At 42.2% G+C, this 26,817-nt stretch overlaps 2 protein-coding genes across 2 annotated transcripts in view; one reads left to right on the plus strand and one right to left on the minus strand.

Annotated features, from left to right (window-relative positions):
• LOC117573304 (uncharacterized) overlaps positions 1-26,817 on the plus strand; it is a 35,501-nt gene that overhangs the window by 7,445 nt on the left and 1,239 nt on the right. Inside the window, exon 2 of the mRNA XM_034256409.2 lies at positions 21,235-26,803. Within this exon, the coding sequence (XP_034112300.1) occupies positions 21,286-26,803 (5,518 nt within the window). The 5' untranslated portion in view covers positions 21,235-21,285. The remainder of the gene's footprint in view (positions 1-21,234; positions 26,804-26,817) is intronic.
• On the minus strand, positions 8,874-11,070 carry LOC117574427 (neprilysin-1-like). Its single transcript, XM_034258265.2, has one exon. It carries the CDS (start codon positions 11,027-11,029, stop codon positions 9,059-9,061), a length of 1,971 nt encoding a protein of 656 aa, XP_034114156.1. The 5' UTR covers positions 11,030-11,070; the 3' UTR covers positions 8,874-9,058.

Consider the following 26,817-nt stretch of genomic DNA (forward strand, 5'->3'; position numbering starts at 1 on the left):
GTCAATGGTGATGATGATGACGACTGTGTGCGGCTGGGGTTATGATATAATCTGCGGTTGCTCGACGACAGCGACTTACATATGAGCATTTCATCAGCTTTGACGCTGTTGCTGCTGCTTTTGCTGCTTTTCTCCTTGTGCCTGGCTGCATCTGCATCTGTCTGTGTGTGTGTTTGCTCAACGCCCAGTCCATCATCCCATCCCATTCCATCTCTCATTTCTCATACACGCACTCACATCATAGATTATAAGCACTTTGCAGCTGCCAACGGCGGCTAAATTAAAAACGCACCACAAGAAATGAAATGCTAGCGCAACTTGCCAGCGTTCAGTTGAGTTGAGTTGCGTTGAGTTCAGTTCAGTTTACTTGCAACTAACGGTGCCCCATCTCCTCACTTGAAAACGGGCGCGTCAACAGTTTTTCCATTCGTTTTTCCAGCTTTTTTTGTGCATGTCAGCAACAGCAGCAGCTGGGGGAAAGCCTTGTAGGTCCTTTTTTTGAGCAGCGCACTGTAATTTACATAACACTCACTTACGCTTAGTGGCTGACCCAAATTTGAAGGCACTGTAGGCGCTGCTGTCGTCGTTCTCTTGCGGCGTCGCCATTGTGCGGCCCCATGTGTAATTAACTCAGATAGATAAAAAAGAAAAATGTGGAGGATGGCACAGCCACAAAGGTCAGGGATTTTAGCTGTAGCTGAGCGCATGGTGAAAGCGAAAATATTGTAATGGATTTCTTTTACAATTTATTTTCCACTTGAATGACAGCTGCGCGGCCTTTGAGCAGGTTTGTTAAGCTTCTTTCATCTACCTGAATGCAACTGAATGGATCTGCATTCAGCTAAAGACTTTAAGTCTGCTTTCTTTCTTTCTTGCCTGCTGACTCTTAGCCAAATTCGTTGATTAACTTTAAGCACAAAGCATTGGCATTCATAATGTGTTTGCTCGTAAAAAACTGCATTTAATTTGTGCAATTATCGAACGCTGCAGGCAAGCATTTTAATTTTTGTATTTATGATTTCCATTTGCACAATTGCTGCTCATTATGTTTGCTCTCACTCGCACCTGTTTGCTGTCTGCATTTTCCAACTTTTGTAAGGCACAACGAAGTGGAGAATCATTAATTTTGCCGTTGCAATCTCAACAGGGAAACATTTATCATCGATCCCCCCCCACACACACACACACTCGGTTTACGCAATGAAAAGTAAAGTATTTATGTGGGTGGCGCCACAAACAACAGCTGATTGAACGGCGACCCGAGTTGCATGCTTCGCCTATCTCTGTTTGGCATTTCATTTGTGTCGCTTTATTGGTGCTGCTCTCAATTTCTATGGCTGCCTGCCTTTGGGGTTGCGTCTTGGTAACGTGGGCACCATGATTAATGAATGCTGAACTGCAGTTATGCAACACACACACACACAGCTTCCACTTTTAAGTACGCATATAAATTTGCAGTTCTCTCTCACTCTCTCGCTCTCTACAAACTTGGAGCTGACTCATGATGCCAACAACACACAACACTGGCAACGTTTGGCAGACGCGCATTAAAAACTTGACTGGCCTGTGAATTAGCCATGGTTGCAAAGTTGCAAGTTGCAAGTTGCGAAAACCCTTTGCCTTCGTCCTGGCTGTCAAGTGTGTTGTGTGCTGTGTGCCGTGGCAAGTTTCCGCACAATTTCCATTGTGTGCACTGCGCAAAGTTGCTTTTTATACCCGCTACCCATAGGCTAGAAGGGTATTATAACTTTGTGCGGACAGGAAATGTATGTAACAGGTAGAACGAGGCATCTTCGACCCTATAAAGTATATATATTCTTGATCAGCGTCAACAGCCGAGACGATATAGCCATGTCCGTCTGTCCGTATGTGTGTCTGTCCGTCTGTCCGTATGAAACACTGGATCTCAGAGACTATAAGAGATAGAGCTATAATTTTTTTTCGACAGCATTTGTTAGGTTTGCACGCAGATCAAGTTTGTTTCAAATTTTTGCCACGCCCACTTCCGCCCCCGCAAATCAAAAAAATCGAATACCAAGCCTAATTTTAAAGCTAGAGTTACGAATTTCGGTATATACAATAATTACTATAGTAGTTATGATTCCTGAAAATTGTGGAAGTTATTAAAGAATTTTTTTTGTATGGGCAAAAACGCCTACTTTCTAGGGGTCTTAGTTGCTTTGGCCGACAATCTGGTATATTGTGCCATATCTCGATATACCAAACATATCATTTGGTATATTTTTAGTATTTTCGGTATATTTTGAAAATGATACCGCAATATTTTGCCTTATTAAAAATGGGTAGCGGGTATCTCACAGTCGAGCACACTCGTAACTTTCTTACTTGTTTTTGTTCGTTTTTGGAGTGTTGCTGTTACAGCTTCCCTTCCGCTTGGCCAACAAATCGTTGGCTTGGCATTTCGGGGCGGCTAGAGGGCTAGCCTGTCAGCATTTTGTCGATTGGCATTGTAATGGGGTCTCACTGTGTCGTCCTGCCAGCCTGCCAGCCTGGCTGCTTGGCAACTTTTCAGGCAATGCTGCCTGTGACCCACATACGTCTGCCACATTCCGTTGTGGTCGAGTTGCAGCTGCATCTCTTCTGTCCGACAGCTATTTTAATTGCTTTGTTTTATTTCTGGGCAAAATAAAGTTGTTGCTCTGCGCTGCAGCTGCCACTTAAAGCGAAACCCGGCCCACATCCTGTGCTCCTGTTTCTGCCACTAATCGAAAGCAAATAAAATATAAAACACTATCGTAAACTGATATACACAAAACAATTAGGGCAATTATTTCTATAGACTGCTGAATACTGAATACTCTTACAGATCGATATATAATAAATCAAAATCTATCTTCTGGCAGCGTATTTCAAAGAGAAACATTCCCAAGTTTGACAGCCCCTCACTTTTGATTAACGTAAACAACAATCACAGCAAACATGAGCCACATTTTCTGCGGCTATGCAAATTCCAAAATAAACACAAAATCAATTTGTTGATTTCTGCTTATTTGCTAGGAACTTACTTATTTGCCATCTATAGATATGGCAAATGCTTCAGAATGTTCATATATGTATGTATGTGTATCTAGGCATTTATGTGCCATATAAAGGCATCCGATTTTGATAAATACAATTCTTTATGCGGAAATTCGCTAAACTGCGACCGACTGCTTTGCTATAAATCAGCTCATTAAACCAATAAGCATTTTATTTTTATGGCTTCAGATGAGTTCATCATGGTTTTATGTACAAATATACGTATATATTTAAAATATAATTATTTTTGCACAAAAAAGTAAAAGAGTTAAACAAATAATCATTTTATTTTTGTAACTTCAGATGACTTCATTATTGAGTTATATATTTAGAATATTTGTATTTTTGAGTGATCTTTGATTATTATTTATTATTGAATTGTGCAAAAATATACAATTACAAATTATTGATATAAAAAAAACTTCAATTCATTTTGAGATTTATTATTATGAACTAGTTATAATAATAAATTGTTTAGTTTTCCAAATAAAATCAAGCAAAGTAATTTATTGCTACAAATGAGAGTTCATTATAAAATGTTGTGTTTAGAATATATTTAATTTTGTACATGAAAAGTAAAATCTTTTTTCCTCACGATGTATTGTACAAATATGTAAATTCGATTTTTCTCTGAGCTAATCCAATAATCATTTATTTTGACGACTCTAGATGGCTTCATTATTTAATTAGATGAACAATACTTGTAGTATTTAACATATTATTATTTTAGTGTAATTTTTAGTAAGCCAAGCAACCTCTTTGCTCGTGTCAACGCAGGGTACAAACAGCGCCAGCAATTATGGCAATAAATGTAGTTTAATATACGAGATTTCAGCTTAACCATTAATTAGCGCCAAAGCGTGCGCCTCAAGCCCCCAAAAAAGGCAGCAACAACAACGACAACAACAACGATGACGACGACGACAACGTCAACGGCAAACCAAACGAATCGAAGTAAAAAAACCAAATGAAGCGTGAACAACAAACAGCTATGTTAGAGTAGAGCAGCAGCGAGTTAGCGTAGCCCAAAAAACTCGCATGAATGAAATGCTCTGTGTGTGTGTTGTGAGTGTGTGTTAGAGTGACCACGCCCCTATTCCGGCGTGGCCGACGGCGCCACTCAACTGCTTAGCTGGGGTTTTATGAGCTCTTCCATATGCAGAGCACAGCTGTGTTGCTTGCTTGTTGTTTGTAGCCGGTTAAATCGTAGTCTGTTATTGTTGTTGCCAACAACAACGGCAACGACAACGACGACACTTTGGCTAATTGCTTGTGGCAACACACAGCAACAGCACTTGACCAACGTCTCGTCCGGCATAACCGATAAGCTGCATATTAGACAGCCTATTTAGCTGAACAAACCAAGGAAAGCACACAGAGAGCGTGTGAGGAGGGAAGAGGGGAAGAGGGAGATTCAATTCCAATTATGAGAGAAGACAAACGAGTTGAGAAAATACCAATGCGATATTCATATGTGACAAAGCAGGCATAAGAAATTGAATAATCATGGAATGTGTTGAGTATGAGTCAACTCATTCATTCTGTCGACTTATTGTCACGCTGCGCATCTTTCTTTTGTTTTCATTTGTTCTTCTGTTCGTTTTCTGCTTTATCTGCTATTCACCTAACTGATTAAATTTCCTATAAGTTTCGCAATTCGTTTTGTTGCTTCCGTTCTTTGCAGACAAACTTGGCAATGGCTTTTAATTACGATAACTTTCAGTTAATTGCTAATGAGTTTTGGCCACCTGCAGCACTTCTTGCCACACAATGTGGCAATTAAATGCAGCGACCGCCAATTTTGGTGTTGGACAACCAAATTTGCAAATTTGCAGCGCCAATCGAACGCCATTAAATTTGACAGAGTGCATAAAATGGATTTTATGGTGTCTCTACCTGCCACAACATTTGTGTACTACAACTTATTGGAGTGTGTGCGTGTATGTGAGTGTGTGTGTGCTAATGTTGTTTGCCAACGCATTAACAAAAGCCTCAATTGGGGGCTCAACGTTCGCGTTACGCATACGACACGTGTGACGCGTATAAGTGTGTGCGTGTGTGTGTGTGTGTGCATTTTGCCAATTATCTTGCAGTCTCAAGCGCACTAAGTGTCAGCATAAATAATTGACTGACCAAAGTGCCGGTTGACGAGCGTCGAGACTCGAGACTCGGAGAGTTGACAGTCGACTGCCGTCTGTCAATCAAGACAGGCAATATTTTAGATACACACAAACACACACACACACACTCTTAAATGGGTCGTAGTTTGTGTTTGCATGCAAATCTTATGGAGTTGACATAGTTAACAGACCACAGCCGGAAATTTGATTGTAATTATTGCTAATATTTTTAGCATAAACAAGTTTATTTACAAGCTGCAGCAGCTAGAGCAAAAACTGGTTATGTCAAACTGAAATTGACTTGCTGCTGTTTATCGCCCACTGGTCAAACAATTTGTGGCACATTTTAACCGGCAATGAAACGACGGCAGCAGTCACAGATTACACTCGACTCAACTACACAATGAATCAAATTTTAAATATGTGACAGCACGTGGCGTATGCGCAATTTCTATATTCATACAAGCCAACTAACATGGCAAGATAATGACATGTTTTTGATAAGACATTCGACTTGCAATCAGTTCATTGAGCACAACGAAAAGTGAGCTATCAAAGACTATGATTCAGTGCACAATTCTTGCAACACACTCACAACTTAACTTGAATGTGAAAAGAAAGCATTAAATATTAATAAACAGCTGTGCAGTGTTTATTCAACCACAAAAACCAAACACACAAACATTCACATTCAATTACAATTAGAAATAGAAATGTGCTGTTCAAAGAGTTCAACTTAATTGTGCACTAATTGACTTTATTTTTTTTAGTTCTATGTGTGGCGCAAAAATGAGGTTTTCTATTAAACGTTTCAATTAAATTAAATGGAAAACTTTTGCGTCTGTTTGGCCAAATTGAAAATTTGCATTTAACGCACAGCAAGGTAGATGCAAATGCAAACACATAAAAAAAAAACTTTTAAAAATGCACTGCAAACGGAGCGGGAGGAAGATAAAAAAAAAAAAATAAAAAGGCCAACACAACTCTCGAACTCGAGTCTGACAGCGACTGTTTGGCGCTTTGTGGTTGCAAGCCGCAGAAGCATTTAACCCACATTTGTTGTAAGGCAAAAAACTTTGTGTATGCCATTATGCAAAGAGCTCTGGATTTGGTTTCGGCTTTAGACTGGCTTCAGCTCTGGCTCAAACACCGGGTTTGGCTCTCTCTCTCTCTCTCTCTGTCGCTTAAATCGTGTGTAGGCTCAACTGGGGCCAAGCTAACTGTGCGCATAAAACGAGTAAAGAACGCGGCAAGCAGACGAGACAGCGTCTAAAGTCGCTTAAATTGCATTTTAATTTGTTGTACAGTCGCATTAATTAGCCAAAGCCATGCACACAAAAACCTAAGAGCACTCCCCGCGGTACACCACAACTAGATAAAAAAACAACAAGTGGGAAAACTACAGTCGAGGGTGCTCGACTATGAGATACCCGCTGTCTGTTTTCAGTAAAAGCAAAGCAGTAAGGTATTATTCTTAAAATATACTGAAATCATATACCAAAAATACTGAAATATAGTGAATGACATTCAAAACATACATTATAAATATATCATAGAGTAGAAAATATACCGAAAAATACTACAATAATCCAAAAAGCCATTCTAAATATACCATAGAGTACGAAATATACCAAATTGTATATTTAATATTTATTTAATATACATTATACAGAGTACAAAATATACCGAAAAATACTACAATACGCTAAAAGCCATTCTAAATATACCATAGAGTACGAAATGTACCAAATTGTCAAATAGTATGACTCACATGCAGTGTCTGAGATCTAGTTCTTGAAACTGACAGACAGACATACGAACATTGCAATTTCGGATCGGTTGATCAAGAATATATTTACTTAATAGGAGAGAGAGAGAGGGATGTCTTATTCTGCTTGTAATATACATCCCCTGCATATATACATATCTCTTTGTACCCGTTTCCTATAGTGAAGAAGGTTATTATAATTTTGTGTCTATAATACCCTTCTTTAATATGAGTAGCGAGTACAACAAGATATGTACATTTGTATGTAGTCGAAACACATGTACTTACAAATCAGCCAGTTGGTCCAATGTGTATCAAGTGACCAATTGGTGAGATGGTGGCCAAATGTGTGTGGCATTTGCATGGCTCCCGCGGCTGTCATTTGTTTGAAATATATGGACCGGCATGCTTTGTGGCAGGCGAAACCCTACAATGCCACACACACACACACACACACACACACACACACACACACACACACACACACACACAAACCCACACAGTGGTGAGCTAAGTGAAAAGTGTTGCATATAATTTGCAAATACAACGAGTAAGCTGTCAAGTGTGTTGGCAAATTGTGTGATCGATTCCACTGTGCAACGGCGAGTGACTGCAGCTTGTCGCTTTTGACTTTGTGCGCTTGGTGTGAAATGTGTATCAAGTTGCCGGACATGAGCCCATGACCATGCCCCCAGACCGGCATGGCCGGCATGTCATTTCACAGCAGTGACACAATTTCAATTTGCAACACTTTAAGCCGCCGACTGTCGACTGTCCGCAGTCTTCTGTCCCGTTGCGCTTTCTATGCAGCACGTGCGTGGGCCACATAAATTGCCGTCAAAATATATGTGCAGCAATAAATTAAATAAAATACAATACGAGTGCGATTACGATTACGAGCAACGAGTATGCTAAGTAAGTTATGAGTGCCATTGTTATTGTTGCTTTGCTCCCTTTTTCGGTACTGGGTTGCAAGCTGCTGCTGCTGCTGCAGACAATTTGCACGCCACGTTGAGCCTTTGACGATGTCGCGCTGACATCATGGATGGCCGGATGGATGGCTGAATGGCTGGATGGATGGTTGAATGAATGTATGAATTAATGGGCGTGGTCGCATTTACATTTTAATGGAGGCCGTGTTGTAATTTATGCACATTGTTGCTATTGTTTACGGCCCGTTGTTGCCGTTGTGCTCACCGTTGTTGTCATTCTTATTATTGTTATCGTCATATGCCTGCCCAAGGTCATATCGTGGGCAGGCTTCAATTTATCCCTATGGATAGGCAGCAAATGTGTCACAATTATGGGATAAGACAATACCCTGTACTTTGTTGAAAGAGTTACAGCTTTCATTACGAAATGAACGAGTTACAGCTTTCATTACGGAATGGTTGCAAGCGATAGCAATTTTTATCGATAGTATGCACATCATGTCGATAGTAGCGGGTATGTTAGTTAGTGCTTTCACCACACTTAGGGATAGCATTCAATTTCCGATATATGTAAAAAAATATTAAATATTTACAATATTTTAAAAATATTAGTAATGCATACATCGATAGTATTTTTTATCGATAGTATGCACATCATATCAATATGTAAGTTGACGCATTCATCACACTTAGTGATAGCATTTATTATTCCCAATATAAATATGGGAGTTTAAATAGAGAATGTGAGAGTCACATGTCTATTTTCAATATGATCGATTACACATATATCGATAGTATTACTATTACTACGATAGTACGTTCGAAAGTAGGTCTAGTCGCTTTTCCACTACGAATAATTATATTTGGTAATACAATTTTTTATTCTCAATATTATTTTCCAAAAAATATTAAATATTTCAAAAATATTAGTAATGCACACATCGATAGTATTTCAAATTTAATATTTATTTGTCGATAGTTCTCGACATTATACTGTTTATTTTGTTGCTTTTTATTTCAATCGTTAGAAACACTTTTTGTTATACTTGGCATAACTTATTTCTGTTTATTCAGCCTAGTTAATACACCCTTTTACGCTTCAGCGTAGTGAAAAGCGGTTTTAGTTAATCGATACTCGCTTTATTAGGCACACGCAACATTCATTTATCAACAGCTTTCCCCCCTCGCTCGTCGATGGCTTACCACAAACGACAGGTCTGCGGCTGATACATTGCCTGACCCACAGTGCAGTTGAAGGTGCTGGCAAAGTGTTCGTGGTGCGGCCAATTGCGATTAACGCGTTCATTGTGCATCCCGTGCTCGACATCCTGCGAACCTGCCGCAACGCCTATCTGTTGCATGTTGGCGCACAAAAACTGCACGGAGTTAATGAAAAATAGCTGCTGTGCTGTGAATTTCCCAACTGGGCGTTGCTCACTCGCCACCACAGTTTCCTTGTGATCAAAGTAGGAGGCAAAAGCCAAACGTAATCCAACCAAGTCGGCCATGCTCTCCGAGAGCTGCAGCTGTGGCACATTGTGTGCATTGCTGTAGCAGCTGATAAAGTTGTCGAAGTGCTGCAATACCTCCGAGCCGGTGGCGTTGTAGTTGCCGCGTGCATCGTAAACAATGTGAAAAAGGTCGAAGGCATGCTGCAACTCATGGGCAAGGATGAAGCCAAATTGTGCATGCCGATGCAGCATCGGCAGACGCACATCGAACAGCGGCAGCTGCAAGTAACCCTGCGGCACCAACACGGCATTCTGAAAGATTTTCACCGGTGATGAGCTGCGCTCAACAACTCCCGCCAGCTGATAGTAATCCTGTGAGGACCAAACGCTTGGCTTATTCCTGAGCAGCTGCTGCTCACGTCGATTGTAGAATTGCAACAGTTGCAACGTGTTGCCATAGAAATCATTGGGGCGCAATTGTAGTTGCTTGTAATACTCCAGCAGTTGTTGCTTTGTCAAATGCGGTGGCAAGTTGCCTATTTTGAGGCGCAGACTATGCAATTCCTCCAGCACATAGGCTTGCTCCTGCTTGCCAAGTTGTAGGTGATTCTCGAGCAACAATCGCTCAAACTCAAAGCGTAATTTGTGCTGCAATTGCTGCAGAGCTGCGTCAGTCTGTTGCCTTCGCTTCCCATAGTTGTGCGTCTCGTAGATATAGTGAATGGCAAGTGGCATGTGACCACGCAACAGTTGCACACAGCTCATCGATTGGCTCTTGGTGTCGCCTTCACTGCTCATGGGCAGTTCCGTGTTGAGTGCATAGATCAGCTTGAACATGAGGTAATAGCAGATTGTCTCATTCGAGCTCTGTCCGAGTATCAGTTGCAATTGCTGCAGATAGCTGGCATTGAGCGAATGCACTTGCAGCAACAGTTGCTCATCCGGCTGTCGCTCCAACAGCAGATTGCTGAGATAGTGTCGCCAATCCAATTGGGGCAAACGTTGTTGCAGCTGTGACAGCGTGTATTCGACCAGACTGCTGATGCTGCTGTTAACCGATTGCAGCGTCAAATTGCCCAGTCGCCACTCGAGTTGCATGAGCTTTGCTGTTAGCTGCTTGGCACTTGATTTATCCAAGCCAAAGGCTAGATACAAATCCTGTATGCTCTGTTCGTTGAACGGCGTTGCTTCAGCGGACTGTGGCGCCAACATCAGCACGTAATGCGATCCATTGTCGCGTCGCACATTCGCATCCTGACTGATAAAAACCCCATTGAGACCATACGAGCGCAGCTTGGCCAATGTGCCCAACCAATCGAATTGCGATTCGTTGCGCCAAGTGGCGTTTTGATTGCTCCTAAAGATGGGCCACTCCAGTTGCAGTTCTCCCTCCAATAAATGCAGAAACTCGTTAATCGCAGGGCTGGTTAAGTCCACACAGGAAGCGTAATAAGCCCAAAGCTGTTCATAGATGCCGCCTTGCTTCTGCTCCATCTTCAGCACTCGCAGCAACTGCAGATTGTATTTGTATTCCATGTAGCCAGGCATATCCAAGTAGCTGTCCGAGTCGTTGTAGTTTTCACTCCATTTGCCACAGGCATAGCCATAGAAATCCTCGCAAGGATCGATGCTTTCATTCATATTCCGCAGCATTTGCTGCAGAAAGCGTTCGTTAAACTCTTTGATCTGACGTGAACGGACCAATGTCCAAGTGCACATCAACAGCAGCACTTGCAACTGACGGCGACGACAACAACACTTCATCGCGGCAGCTGCGATTCAACTGCCTTGCCACAAATCATATTTTGTGTAGCTTATCGCCGACCAGCTCGACTTATCGCCTAAGCTTTTGTTTCCATTTCATTTGCAATGGAAAAAGAAAAAGCAAACTCCGATAGTAACTCAAGCGAGCATCTCTCGCTCTTTCTCCACTTTCCACTCTCCACTTCATTTGCATCCTGTTGGCAATTAGTTCAAGTGGCTGCTATTGATTAAACGAAGAGCTCCTCTTGGATGAGACACACTCCATCTTGTTGGGCTCCGCATCTTGGGTTAATCCAATCAATGTCAAGAACTCAGTTCAGCTCAGCTGGGTTGCCTGTTACGCTGCTTGGCTCCGTTTCAAGTTGCCATCCTTCATTTCTTTTGCTTCATTCAATTTACTGCTTGACAATATCGAAATTCCCCAGGTAAATTGGAAAACTTGAGCAGCACAAACAGAAAAGGGCTTGAGCATCAAGTTCTCTTTGTGTGTCACTTTATAAACTAAAGCCATCAACTACTTAGCTCTACTATTCTGTAGTAATATAATAAAATACGAACCGAGAGTAGCTCAACTATAATTTATTTAAATGTTGACAAGCTTGAAAGTTCCCTTCTAGTTTATTAATTATTTAAAATTTTTTTTTGTAAAGGGAAAAGAGATTTCAACTCGTATCTTAAAGATAATTTGTAACACCAAATTATTGTAGCATACTTTTAGGTTGTTTAAACAACGTCAAACAAATTGGTTGCTCACAGGGTGACAATTAGTCAATCATTTACTTTATGCTTGTTGTGATGTCTGATGATTATTGCCTTTGGCGTGTGTTGCTCTTTAGCTGCTCGCTTTGGGTGTTGTTAATTTTCATTAGCAGTCTCACACCCACGTTGCCATGTTCAACACACCTGATGAAACTGATGCTCTGACATTAGCGTCATCCATCACGACTTCCACTTGGCTTTGATTAGCGCAGCGCTGCGATAAATTGGGGGAAAAACACTGCTGATCAAGCATGTAATCTTTTTTCATCTCGTTAAGTGGGTCAAATCGATGCATCGATTTTTTTATTTTATTTTTTGTCACTCTACGAAATGAGAGAACAATTTGTGTCACATCCTATGACAAGTGGGAAATGTCGTTGTCCGTTTTCGAATGTTCGCAGTTAATGGAAATGCCAATTAGCCATGTGTATAAATAGTAAAAATCACAAAAAGTACTCAGTAAATAAATTATGCAACATTAAAGTTAAAAGTTCGTTTAATCAAAAGGTAGATTAAATAATGGACAAAATGTTGGTTTTAATTAGTCGTTTTACAAATTTTGTGCATATTATTTGTTGTGCAATCAAAATTGAAAGCATTTAATGGTCACAGCAGGGTTAATTGCCTTTTGCCTCAAATTAAATAATGCAATTGGCAAGTGGCAAACAATGCTAAAAGCTGTTGGCCAATGAAAAATCAAACACAAATAAATTGACAATTTAGCTAACAAATCGATAAAAGGTTTAGACATTTACCACATTAATTGCAATTACAAAATCAAAGAGTAAAATTCGATGAAAATTCGAATTTTAAATAAAATAGATAACATTGAGTGCAGCAATAAAATAATAATTTGATTTCAACATAGTTTAAAATGTAAAGAGATTTAGCTATAAACGAAAAGTATTATTCGTATTATCAAATTTGTGCTGCAAAATAATTGCTTTATTTGATATTATTATTATTATTCTGAAACCCACAAAACAATGTATGCAATGCAATCATTATTTCCGCCCATTAGCAGCAACTACTCGTATTTGAAGTGATTTCCCCCACACAAAGTGCAACTGAGTTGCCATTTCCCTTTTGCCACAAACTTGATGTAATCCTTGGACTTGAAACATGGTTGGCACCCGCACAATCCACTTAATGTCGAGCTCGGACTTGCGACTTGACCAGGGCCACAGCAAATACAGCTACAAGACTCGTGTAGCACGAGTGGAAATGTTGCAATTAAACGACAATAAGCTGACCCTAAGCCAACATTCGTCCCCACGCCCATCCCCTTCGACGCCCCATTTTTGTTTGCAATTTGCAATGTTGCTTTGAACAGCAGTTGCCAGGGCACGATTCAACAGAGGTTGAGGTTAAGATGTGTACTAAGTATACTATGTGTGTGTGTACCTAAATCAATGGCAATATAATCAACATTTCAAGTTGCGTCTAAGAAGTGAAACAGGGAGTGTAATCAGTTGCAACGTTAATTAAGACAGACAAACAGGACATGGTCATGTACAACGTGCGCTTGCATTTTCCTCAACACAAACTCAAAGTTAAGAGCAGCACGCTCCACTTCATATACAGACCGAGAGAGTGAGTGAGAGAGAGAGAGAGAGAGAGTCTGGAGGTTTTCCCGAAAAGTTGCACAGTTCAATTGAGTTTGGTTGAAAAGGCTGTTTGGCAATTGATTGAATTGCTTTGCTCAGATGTTGTGCCATGAATGGAATTTATGTATTCAACAGTCGCCCACATTCACATTCACATTTATCAATGGGAGCAAAGTCCTTTAAATGTCAGACAAATGTCAAGCAAAAAGTTTCGAGGCACTCGAGCGTATTCCTTATAGTATTAATATGATTAAATGTAACTGCAAAGGCTGAACGAAAAAAAAAAGAATAACCCACATATTTACTATGCTCATACAACACGATTTACATAACGAGGGTGGCATAAAGGAAATATGTGTAGTAGTCAATAAATATGACAACTTACGGAGTGCACCTCGCAGAAAATACACACACGCAGTTATTGGAAGACAAACAAGTAGAAAACAAGCAACAAAAAATGTGCCAAGCGTTGACGACGACGTCGAGAGGAAACGGAAATGCCAAAAGGTCCATGAAGTGCGTGTGTCTCTGAACATGTCACAGCGAGTAGCGAAGACACGTAGAAAGCGACGATGAAGTAGAAAGAGGGGGTGACCATGTTGTTTGTCAAAACGATGTCAATATGCAGACAACAACAACACCCAAAGCTGACAGTAAACAAGGGAGAAGGAGAGAGAGAGCGAGAGCGAGTGAGAGCAACTGCTACACAAGAGGGATTCAAAAAACAAGAGACAATATCGTGCGTGTGCCACCATTTTGACATAGATAAAGAGCAGGTCGTGATGAGGGCGAAGACAATGCAACTGCATAACAAGCAGCTGCATCTGCAGCAGCAAGTGGCAAACGATGCGCAGAAAAAGGCAACTTCAAAACACACTATAATACAGACACCCTACAATTATAACACATTCAAGTAAGGACACCCTACAATGAAGACACCATACAGCAAATTTCAATTGCAACTTTGCTCCTTAATCAGAAATTAATATGCCACACTTGTAAACGCATCTTGCTGCATCTCACCAAAAGGCAACTTAAAGAGACTCTATGATAAAGACACCCTACAAATCTCAATTGCAACTTTTGCTGCTCACTATCGTAAGCTAAAGTTAATATGCCACACTTGTAGAGTATTTGCAACTGCAGTTGAACTAATTTCAGTGCATTCGCTGCGCGTTTTATCTCCCAACAAATGATAAAAAATAATAAATTGCAGCGCAAGTGAAATAACTGCATGGAAAATAACTCTGTTGATGAGCTTTAAGGACACACAACATGGAATGTGTATGTGGGTGTGTGTGTGTGTGTGTGTGTGTGTCGAGTGACAATGTTTGCCACCCACACACAAATATATGCACAAGCTTTAGCTTTGGGGCGTGTATCCTTGCTGAATATTGTTGGCGGAATGTCTTCAATGATTTATGGAAATGTGCTCACAATTCAGAGAGAGAGAAAGAGAGTCAGGCAGGCAGCAGGCAGGCTGGCAGCAGGCAGGCTGGCAAGCACATTCATGAAAAATTAAGGTTTAATTAAGCGTTCGTCAATGGCCTGCGGGAACCTGAACGATGTTGGCTATCACATCCTGTCAGATCCTGACATCCTGTTTTACAACAAGCATTGCAGTTTTGTGAACACATTGCATTGTCCTCGTTTTCGGATATTTTTTTTGGGTGTGCCCGCATCGAATTCACTTCCTGTTATACATATAGCTAGCTAGCTAGCATTACAGCCGCAAACCAAAAACCAAACCAAACGCTAAACACAATGCAAGCTTTGGACACGTAGAGCACAGAAGCCAGCATCCAGTCCAAGGAGCGAGCCTGCAGCTCAGCCAAGCAAGCAAATGGCACCAAGGACAACAAACGAGCGAACAGATTACTGGACCTTAGCTGCTCTTGCTCTATAAGGAGGAAGGCAGAGGGGAAGAGCAGCCATAAGCACTTTAGGGCAGCATCCGGTGGCATCCACAGAGCTTGCAATTCTCATCGTATAGCATTGCAAAAATTAAGCGCATTTAAAACCCAAGCAACATTCGTTTTGATTACGTCTCTGGATATTTTTACAGCTCTCTCTCTCTCTCTCTCTCTCTTTCGCTGCCCTGCGGCGAACAGCAAAATCGATATAGAACTTTAGACTCAACAATTCCCCCTACCTCTATCTCTCTGTCCCTCGCTTTTTCTGCACGTTCAGCGATGTTGCCAACTCGTACCTGTCTCCCAAAAGGATGCAAAGGGAATATTATATTTGCTCAATTGTAGCGGCACAACGAGCATCTAAGCTCTTAATCAGCTTTTGCTGTGGAGTCAAACACACTGCTTGACTCGCTCTGCATGCAATAACAATGCGCTCTACAGTATCAAATACTATATAATGCAGCATATTACAAGTATTTGTGGAGCATGAAGAACTCATTTGAAAGCTTGAATTTATGCAAAATCAGCAGTAAACACAGTTAGCATAGAAAATGATAGACAGTAGTTTTAACTATTACTGTAAGTAATAGTATATTTAGATATAGAATTTCGAATTTCACTTTACTGCGAGTCTCTTAAAATATTCCAAAATTTGGGCAACTTTTAACTTTAGTATAAACATTAATTCAAGTCTAACGAGAAAGTATAATAGATTCACTATAAATATTGAAAATTGTAAATCCTCTAAAAATATCACCAAATATTTACTACCGAAAACTATAGTTTGAGCTTTGTATAAATAACATAGTATAAGTTTATCATTAAATAGCAATTTTATAGACTTGTATTTATTGGGAGTCTCTTAAATTATTTCCAAAATTATGATATCATCCAAAAGCTATTAAAAGCTACTTTTTGGCTAACTCAAAATTTAGTAAAATTTAAGTCTGACTACTGATAGCAATAGATTCGCGCTGAATATTGAATATTATAGCTGTAATGCAAGTTTCTCAACATTCATTCCGGTCATAAAGTATCCTAAATTATAGTTTTGACTACCTTCAACTTTAGTAAAAAGAAAACTTTCAGTCTTACTATCAATCGCAATACCATATATACATTTTTCTTAGAAACTTAACGATGCCTTTCTTTGCAGCTATATTTATCTGAGTGCTTGCTAAAATTAAAGAGCATCCGCTGCACGTAAAAAGATACTCTAAGCTATGCGAACGTTCGTTTATTTTTTCGCATTTTCTATCTTTAGTACGAGTATCTGAAAGTCGTACAAAGCAGCGCACTATTTGCTGCATTGATCTGTTACCTTCGAATTGTTGCAATATTTGATTTGCTATTTGCGCTCACAATTGTCGCGTTGATTGAGGCAAGGATTGTGGATGTGATGTTGCTGTGCAGTACAGACACAGTACAGTACAGATACTTTTATACAATGCACGTACGCTGGCAGATACTTTGGATACACATGTGTGTGCTTCGTTGTTGTTGATGTTGCCTCCGCATTTGCCATGCATGGAATATTTGTTGCTGTGCAAACTTATTGCCTTGCATATTTTAATAAGTCAACAACAGCGACGAACTTATTATTTAAACATGAACAAATTAAATGCGAAAAAAAGCATAATAATCAAAGATGAAAATGCAAATACCAAATAATAATAATAATCGCGCATTTCCTGCCAGACAGAAAGTCAGACACAGCTAGGAGCATCCTTTAAAAGTGAGTTAACTCCGACGTTGTCGACACTCGTATTTGCAACATTTCAATTATGCCGAGGATGTTGCAAGTTCATTCGCTGGCGAAGCGTCAGAAAAACTGTTGTAGCTAACATTTAAATTCGCGTTTTCATATTCCTTCATTTTGTTGTGTTGCGTTGCGTTGAGTTGAGGCAAACGCAGCAGGCAAAAGGAGCGCATTTAAAATGCTGCGAATTTGTAAGGTTCCCACGCTGCCTCATGCCTCAAGTTCAGGCAGCTGCCAGTTGCAGATACGAGGTACTTACCGTTGCAAGCTCAGATGCAGATACCGAGTCACAGATACAAATAGAGAACGAAGGAGAGAAAGAGAGAGAGAGAGATACACAGATACAGATACAGATACGTTTGTTGCGCCATGTGGCTGCTTGCTCGTTTTGTTGCCGAGCGCGTAATTATTTATTTATTATTCACGGGTGCGAGTGTGTGAGTGTTTACATTCCTTTCATACTTGTATTCATACTTTTTGCCTTTTTATTTATTTGACGCAATTAATTAAAATTGTTGGCGTTTGTTAAGGCACTTCTGTGTGTTGTTTACATTTCATTTTGGCAGCTTGTCGATGATATTTTTACAACGTGTGCACATTTTCATAAAATATTTCATTGTTTTCAACTCTTTGCGCATTAAAGACACAAGAATACCTATTAAATGTTTTGTATTTTCTTAGCTCACACATGTAACAAGCGCCTTGAGATCTAGTCTGTTGTTTGTTTGCCAAGTAATTGAATAAATAATTGAGTAACCTTTTGGATATTAAAGCAAATAAATACGAGCTGACTTAAAGCAAGTTTAAAGATGAATTACAAATTTCCATTACAAATAATTTATTTTTGCAAATATCATAAGGTCAAATTTCAGCAGCAGAATAAATTTAAATGTTTGCTGAAATATGACACGAAGTTCATAACCAATTTATTTGCAATATTTTGGCGAAAAATTGAATTACCAAACCACGCTGAAATTTGCTCTAAACTTTTATTTGATTGCTTTGTGTGTGTGTGTGTGTGTGTGTGTGTGTGTGGATGTGCTTTGGCAGCAACTCAACGAGAAAGTTTAGAAAAAGCCCTGCAAATGATTGAAAGGTAAAAGTTGGCTGGGGATTTTCATCTCTATTAGCTAATTTAAATAAGTGCAAAAAGTGCGTATTTCAAGCGTGTCGTATGTTTAATTAACATAATTGGACGGGCCAATCCAATTAAACTTTTAAAAGGCATGAAAAACTCATGGGAACTTGCTCAAGTTGACTTATTCTCAACGCTTTTGAAATTCCAATTAGCTCAACTTTGCCGCCAACACGTTTTCCTCACCTCATCTCAACTCACTTCACTTCACTCCCTGAGTCCTGTGCAGGTCTTTCTCCCACTTATAATTTGTGCTAGTTTTGAATTCTGATTTGAGCATTTGGAATTTAGTTGGAAAGCATTTACAAGGCCTGTATTGCAATTTATTTATAAGCTGGTCGATTGCTATTACAAAACAGCTCAAAGACATATCCAATATATTCCCTTATCAAATTATAAATACGATTTGCAAATCGTAAAGAAGAGAGAAAGAGAGGCAAGGAGCAAATGCAAAGCTTGCAAATTGCATGCGTTGTGTAAAAGGGAAACCGCAAGAATCACAAACCTGAGTAACACAGAAATGTGGGCGTTGTTGTGACGTAGAATACGAGGAGCACAGGAGCGGTTGAGTTGCGTAAGGAGGGGCCCAAGAGGGCGCACTCAAAGCAAATGAGTTTTAATTACGCGCATTAAGTTTGCATAATACAAGTATTAATTTGGATTTCGAGTTGCATTTTACGAATGACAATTTAATTGCGTTTCAGTTACACATTCAATCATCATTTATTAAATGCTTGTCGTAATTAATACTTCATTTCAGTAATTACTTTTGCCTAAGCAACATCATAAATTATACATCCAATCGATATGAATTATTTAGAGCAAAGACTGCCCGCTTTTTTTTCGGTGTGTGTGTTTGCTTGCCTGTTGGACGTGTATAAATAATAAAGAAAGTTTAAATATTTGTAAGCTGCTCTGCTGCTGCTGTTGCGTTCCGGCTCTGGGATTGAGCAGCAGCAGCAGACATAAATAATTACAGAGACTAAACGGTCACTGCAGAGCACTCAGAGCTCAACTCATGAATATGTGTGAGTGAATGCAAATGAATGGGGATTGTGTGAAATGTCGGATGTGAATGCTGGACAGCCAGCAAAAGCAATTCGATTTACAGCATTTCGAATTTGACGAATGTCCGGCAGGATATTAGTTGTTGTTGCTGTAGAGAGAGAGAGAGAAAGAGAAGGAGAGAGAGAGCTACATGCCTGTCACTTGGTTAATCAAAGGATTTTACGTCTGACTTAGTTTCATTAGAGCAATTTATCAAATGTCGATGTTATTGTGGCTGCCGCCGCACTTTGTGGCAACTATTTTCCCTTACAACAAACGAACGAACGAACGTCGTAGCCGTAAATCATTTTCAGTTTGAGTTTGTGTTTGTGTTTGCATCGATTTTTATGGCTAGAATAATGCGGTCTTTCTTCTCAGCGGGACGAACGTTGAACGTTGAATGTTGCACGTTGTTGTTGTTGTTGTTGTCGCTTTTTGTTTCAACATTGAGTTGTTGTTGTCGTTGTTGTTGCTGCGGGTCTTTCGCTGAGGCGAAACGTGCTGAATTTGCTCCATTTCAGTCTGCAAAACTTGCACAACAAGCGCCAGGCGCATCATTAGTTACATTTGCCACCTCTCTCTCTCTCCCTCTCGCTCACTCTCTGCCTCTCAACTCGCGAGCCAGCGAAGCTTGCAACAGCAACGTCTAAATTGAAGTTTAAAATAAAAACTTTGCCGCATAAAGCGTGTTATTTGCGCAGCATTCAAACATGAAGATAGCTAAAGCTGCCACCACACCACAGCATACCACAGCACAGCAAACCTCATCACATCAGAGCAGTCCTCAACCGCCAGCCACCCACACTGGAACTGCACATAAACGACTTAGATAAAACCCGATAACAAAAGACTGTGGCCAGAGACAAGCTCTAAAAAAATATAATGACAAGCTTATGCATACGAAGGTGGCTTCAACAGTTGTTGTAAAGTGGCATCAGCTAAGCTTGGCAGATCTTGTTTAAATCTACTTGGGCAAAAATTAATTTTAAAAATTACTAAATTGCAATATAATAATTCATATTTTACAAAAAAGAAGCACACACTTATTTGGAGAAAGAAAAAATTATAAAATAATGTAAGAATTAATCACAAAAGTCTCATTCAATGTTTTAAATATTTACGAATATACAAACAATTCAATTTGTTCATTTCTCTTTCTATTGCTTTCCTTTGAAATATTTTACAATTGCTTCATAAAATGTCTTAAATATTTAATCGTTTTGTAGGACATTCAATCTTTTGAAGTCTCTATTAGCTTGACAAAAGTTGTCTAATGAAATCATGTCACTTTCTTAAGTGCAAAAGTGTTTATAGTAAACTTTACTTTACTTTTTACTTTATAGTAAAGTTTAGGGTTTCTTTTCAACAAAATACCCTAATTTACATAATTTCAAAGTTCCCATGAGGGTTTCTATTAAGCATTTAATGAATATCTTTTATAGATAGCTGCTTCGTTAGAGTTTTTGTACTCAGCTGTAAAGTTTTCACACTTTCAATTAAGTTTGGTTTTCATATTAAGTTTGGTTTTCATAATATCAATTTTGTCCACTCTTCAGGCAACCCTCGCTTCGGCAGTCTATATGCAAGCCATATTCTGTGTGTGTTTAACGTCTGCGTGTCTGTCTAAAGAAGAGTACGCTCTGCCAAAGGGTTAAGAGTGTGTGGGTGTGTGTGTGTTGAAAATCAGGTCAATTGTTGGCAGGATACTAAAAAAGTTGTAGCCAGCGTAGAGAACGAAAAAAAGCGGTAACAAGTCGAGCACCGAGACAGAAGGCAGCTCATCGAGTCGAAAGCATTAGAGAGGCATTAGATGATAGCCCCGTTGATAGCCAATTTCGGTCAAAACTTATAGCTGTAATTGAATAATCAAAGTGAAAACTTGAGATTGAAATTTACGCTCACTTATACTATTTTCTTTTCTTTATTTTCTATTCTTGCAGAGAAGTGAAAGGATAACAAGATATACGTAAGGAAGAACAACAGCCAGAACAATGTCTAAGCACGCTGACAACGATAATCTGCGCAATGACATCTATGAGAATCTGCCCTGTCAGGCGATGTACAATGAGTCTGTGCGCAAGATGCAACAACAGCAGCAGCAGCCGCTGCCACATCATCACCAGCCGCATCATCCAAAGTCTACACAGAATCACAACAGCATTAGCAACAACAGCAGCAGCAACATCAACAGCAATCCCAATGGCAACTCCAATTCGATGGGCAACTGTAAGCAACCCAAAGAGATGTTGTACGCGACTCCGTTGCGCAAATCGGATCGATACAAGAGCAGCGAACGCAGCTCGACGCGTCATGTGACAACTACGCCTTTGCTGGAGGGTGTGGCACAGCAGGACACGAAACTTTCCAATCTGCGAAGCTGCGATTCCAATCGCTTGGCCAGCGCACGCAATGGAAACGCGGTGCAGGTCACAGATTTGGATGCCAACGACGACGATGATCAGCAGTTGCTGCTCGGTTGCGAAGGCGGCGATGGCAATGCTTCAACAAGCGCTTTAGTGGGCGGCTCCAAGTCGAATAATCAGCAAGTGATGTCGCTGGGCGCAGGCGGCACGCCCAACAAACAGCTCGAGGATCGACGTATACTTAATTTCTTAAAGGACACAACTCAAGTGCAAAAGAAATTAGAGATCACTGGACGCGATTGTCCCAATGCCAGCTTCTCGAATCTGGCACGTGAGGAGCACTTTGCCAATCTGGTGCAGCAAAACTTTGCGCTGGAGTTAACCCATGCTAATGGCGGAGGAGGTGGTGGAGGATCGGCGCCTGAGGAGGATGGCTTGGAGCTGGACAAACAGCAGCCAGCTCAGGAAACCGCTGACAATCTGGAATCGCTGATGCAGCGCAAGCATTCACCGGACAAGGAAGTGAATGGCATCTCCCAGCACTTGGAGCACACCAATCATCGCATTGTGAGCACTGTTTACATACATCGCGAATGGGTGCTCAAGAAGATTGCGCTGTGTCTGGAGCAGCGCACGGCGGGCAAGAAACCTATGCCAGCTGCCTTGGGTGCTGCCTCGGCGGGTTATGTTTCAGCGCGTGCCAAGGCGGCAGCCATCTCCAGCTCCAGCTACAATGGTTGCTTGGTGCTGGGTTCCAATGGGTCTGGGAAAACATCGATTTGTCAAGCTATTATGAAGGGCAATTCGGGAACCAAGGGTATATTGAATCGCAAGCTGCTCGCCTGTTATCTAATTGAGTCCCAGAATCCCGAGTGTCACAGTTTATCGCTGTTTATGCGCAAGATTGTGCTGCAGCTGCTCAGCCATGCGTCGTTGATTAGTCGCGAGGATAGTCAGCGCATTATCGACGAAGGTTTCTCGTTTCTGCGCGAGGAAGCTGCGCAGCAGGAGTCCAAGCTGGATGAGGCCATGAACAACATAACGCTCAGCGAGAACGCCGAGGAGCTGCTGATTGAGGAGCTGAAACGTGGCGCAAGCGAATGCGACACCAAGGAGCTGGATAACTTTCAAAAGCGACGCACTTCGACTGCTCAAAAGTCAAGCCTGAAGCGTCAGCAATCGGAGCCAGCGCCAGCTGGTGAGCAGATCACAGAGTTGGATGAGAAGATGGGCAGCAATAGCTATGGCACGCATCCGCCCAAGCGTGGAGCAGCTGCAGTGCAGCAGCAGGAATGCGGCGAGCAGGATAAAGACACAGGCAGCGAAAAGGAGCAAAAGTTGCTGCAGGAGCAGAAGGAGAAGGAGAAAGAAAAGGACAAGGAGGCGCCCAAGAGCAGCCCGGTAAAAAGCAAGTCCAAAATACCAGTGAAGCGTGGACGCAATGGTAGCGGCGTCTCTTCCCCAGCCAAAGCCATGGCAACTGCTTCAGCTAGCCTAAGCAATGGTCAAGCTATACAGCAAGGCGGCGGCGAGGACATTGCCGAGTTGGTCAGTGAGCAGTTGAAGCATGAGATTGCAGCAGCTATTGAAGATGTCAAGCTGGAGCAGCCCAAAGATGATGAAGACAAACCTGAAGCCGAAAAGGAGGCGGAGCAACAGCAGGAGACAACAAAAGAGGAGCCGGAAAAATCAGAGGCAGAGCCGCTCATTGATTTTGAGAGCAGCGTAGAAGCAGCTGAGCAGCCAGCCGAGGACTCAGAGGACAAAAAGGAGTTAACACCAACAGCAGCAGCTCCGCCAGTGCCCGGCGACAAACCACGCGTGGCAAACAGCACCAACACCTTGCCACCGCCGCTGCCCAAGACGAAGAGTTGTCGCACGATCATAGCCGATGGTTACTACGAGCTGTTGATGTCCAATCCAGAGATACTAGAGTGTCTCAGCGTCGACAGCATCGAGAAGAATCCCGATGAGTGCTTCAAGAAGGCGCTGCTCTTTCCACTGCTGGAACTAACGCCACCGAAGACGGCGCTCTTGCTACTCATCGATTCAATTGATGAGAATTACATCAACGATGGGAATTTGATCTCAACGCTGAAAGGTGGACGAGGCACGGTGACCAATCACAAGAGTCGCAATGTGGCCGAGTTGCTGTCGAATCACATTCATCTGTTTCCCAAATGGTTGTTCCTCGTCTGCACCACCAAGAAGCAAACGAAACAGATTACGAAAATGTTTACGGGCTTCAAGAAGATAACTCTGGATGATCTGCGCAAATCGCATGTGGTCAAGGATGTGCAGGAGTATATCATCAACCGTTTGAATACGGACTTTAAGGACAGCATTATGCTGACCAAGGAGATCATTGAGTCACTGCATCAGCTGTACATCAAGTCGAATGGTTGCATTTTGTACCTGGAGAAGGTGTTGCATGGCATTAAGGATAATTTCTTTAGCTTTCGCGAGATCAAGTTGATTCCTTGCACCTTGAATGGATTGTATTTGTACATCTGCCAGAAGTCGTTCAACAAAAAGCAATACATGAAGATCAGGCCGCTACTCAATGTGCTCTTGGCCTCTTCGGGCTATGTGGACAAGTTGTTTCTCTTCAACTGTTTACGCACACACAACTATACGATCGATTGCCAGGAGTTTGAGAAGCGTTTGCAATTGATGCGAAACATCTTGGCCTACGATGCGAATGCGCAACGTCTGAAGATCTTTCACAATTCGTTCGCTGATTGGTTGGTGGATGTGAAATTTGCCACCAAGAAGTTCATCTGCGATGTCAACGAGGGTCACGTTATGATCTCCATGTATTATTTGCTGGTCGCTGATACTTTGTGTGCGAATACGGTGCGAAGATTCGCTTATCATTTGATCAAGTGTGGGGAGTATTTGACCAATCGACACATTGATCTGGATTTGATTTTAATGCTGCTCGAGTCGCGTCTCAATCTCAGCGATTGCTTCTACACAAATCACTTGAATTGCTGTGCTCAGTGTGAACATGACTTCAAGACCGATGTCAACTTTTTGCCCAAAACACGCTCGATGCTCGAACGTTTCTTGGCCAACGAGCTGAGCGAACAGTTTGCGCAGTTCTTGTGCGATTTCTTCAAGCCAAGTCTGCCCACTGACGCCAAGATACTCAAGCTGCTCATCGAGACGGGCATCAACAATGCCGAGGCGCAAACTTCCTGTGAATCCTCGTTGATGTCGCCCGAGTTGTCGGACAAATCCCAGAACATAGACTTTGAGCTGGCAGATCTATTGCTATCCAGCGAGAAGAGTTGTCTACTGGAGACCCAACGCACCGTAAGTCCCTCGGAGCACAGCGAACCGCCGCACGAGAGTCAGGATGAGAATGCCTCGAGCACGTTGCATCAACTTTCCGATTCGCATCACATTGAGCTGCACAAGGGCAAGGCTTTGATACACATTCTAGCCAACGATGGCAATCATCAGCTGTTGGAGCGTGCGCTCAATGCCTGCAAGAGTCCCATTGACCTAGAGATTGAGGACTACAATGGACAGACTGCGCTCAATATTGCCGCAAGGAACGGTCATCTGGAAGTGGTTAAATTGCTGTTGAGCTTCTCACAGCCGTGCAACGATGGCACCGGACGCATGAAGCGTGTGGATGTGAATCATGCGGATCGCGATGGCTGGACACCGTTGCGTTCTGCCTCCTGGGGCGGCCATAGTGAAGTGGTGCGACTGCTGATTGCACAGCCCGCCTGCAAGATCGATCTGGCCGACAAAGAAGGACGCACTGCGTTGCGTGCCGCAGCCTGGAGTGGCCATGAGGACATACTCAAGCTGCTGATTGAATCTGGAGCGGATGTCAACTCTGTTGATCGACAGGGTCGCACCTCATTGATTGCCGCCTCGTACATGGGTCACTACGACATTGTGGAAATACTGCTGGAGAATGGCGCCAATGTCAATCATCTGGATCTCGATGGGCGCAGCGCTTTGTGCGTGGCCGCCTTGTGCGGCTCTTCCGGCTATAGCAAAGTGATCTCTACGCTGCTGGATCATGGCGCCAACACCGATCAGTTGGACAATGATGGCATGTCGCCGCTGCTCGTCAGCTCCTTCGAAGGCAACGCTGAGGTCTGTGAACTGCTGCTGGAGAATGCCGCAGATCCCGATCTCGCTGATTTTATGGGACGCACCCCGCTGTGGGCTGCTTGCACTGCGGGACATGCCACAGTGGTGCGTCTGCTGTTGTTCTGGGGCTGTGGCATCGATTGCATGGACTCCGAGGGACGCACAGTCCTCAGTATTGGCGCTGCGCAGGGCAATGTGGAGACAGTGCGGCAGCTCCTCGATCGTGGACTGGATGAAACGCATCGCGACAATGCTGGATGGACACCGTTGCATTATGCTGCCTTCGAGGGCTTCCATGAGGTGTGTCTGCAACTACTGGAGTCGGGCGCCAAGATTGATGAGTGCGACAACGAGGGCAAGACGGCGCTGCACTTGGCCGCCCAAGAAGGACGCTTGCGCTGTGTGCAAACACTGCTCGATATCCACTCAAGCTTTGTGGATCAGAAGGCGCACGATGGCAAGACAGCGTTCCGTTTGGCCTGTCTTGAGGGTCACATGGAGACCGTGGAGTTCTTGCTGAAGTTCTGCTGCGATGTCAACTCCAAAGATGCCGACTCACGTACTACACTCTACATTTTGGCGCTGGAGAATAAGCTGGACATTGTCAAGTACCTGCTGGACATGACCAATGTGGATGTCAACATACCCGACAGCGAGGGACGCACGGCGTTGCATGTTGCCGCTTGGCAGGGACACGCGGACATGGTCAAGACGCTGATTGAGGCGGGCGCCGATGTCAACTCAATGGATCTGGAGGCACGTACACCGCTGCATTCGTGCGCCTGGCAGGGTAATCATGATGTCATGAACATTCTTTTGTACTTTGGTGCTCTGGCGGATCATGCCTGCAAACAGGGCGCCACAGCGTTGGGCATTTCGGCGCAGGAGGGACACGAGAAGTGTGTGATTGCGTTGCTGCAGTTTGGCGCCAATCCCTACAAGTCGGATCATTGTGGACGCACGCCCATTAAGCTGGCGGCCAAATCCAGTCGTAACAGCATACTCAAGATCTTTGAGAGCTATACCAAAAGTAAGACTACAACT

The sequence above is a fragment of the Drosophila albomicans genome, chromosome 2R, assembly GCF_009650485.2.
Source record: "Drosophila albomicans strain 15112-1751.03 chromosome 2R, ASM965048v2, whole genome shotgun sequence".
In the NCBI taxonomy this organism is placed as follows: domain Eukaryota; kingdom Metazoa; phylum Arthropoda; class Insecta; order Diptera; family Drosophilidae; genus Drosophila; species Drosophila albomicans.

What these genes read in the sequence shown, in the direction of transcription:
- LOC117574427 (XM_034258265.2), bottom strand. Translation starts at nt 11,029, where the DNA reads ATGTGCACTTGGACATTGGTCCGTTCACGTCAGATCAAAGAGTTTAAC.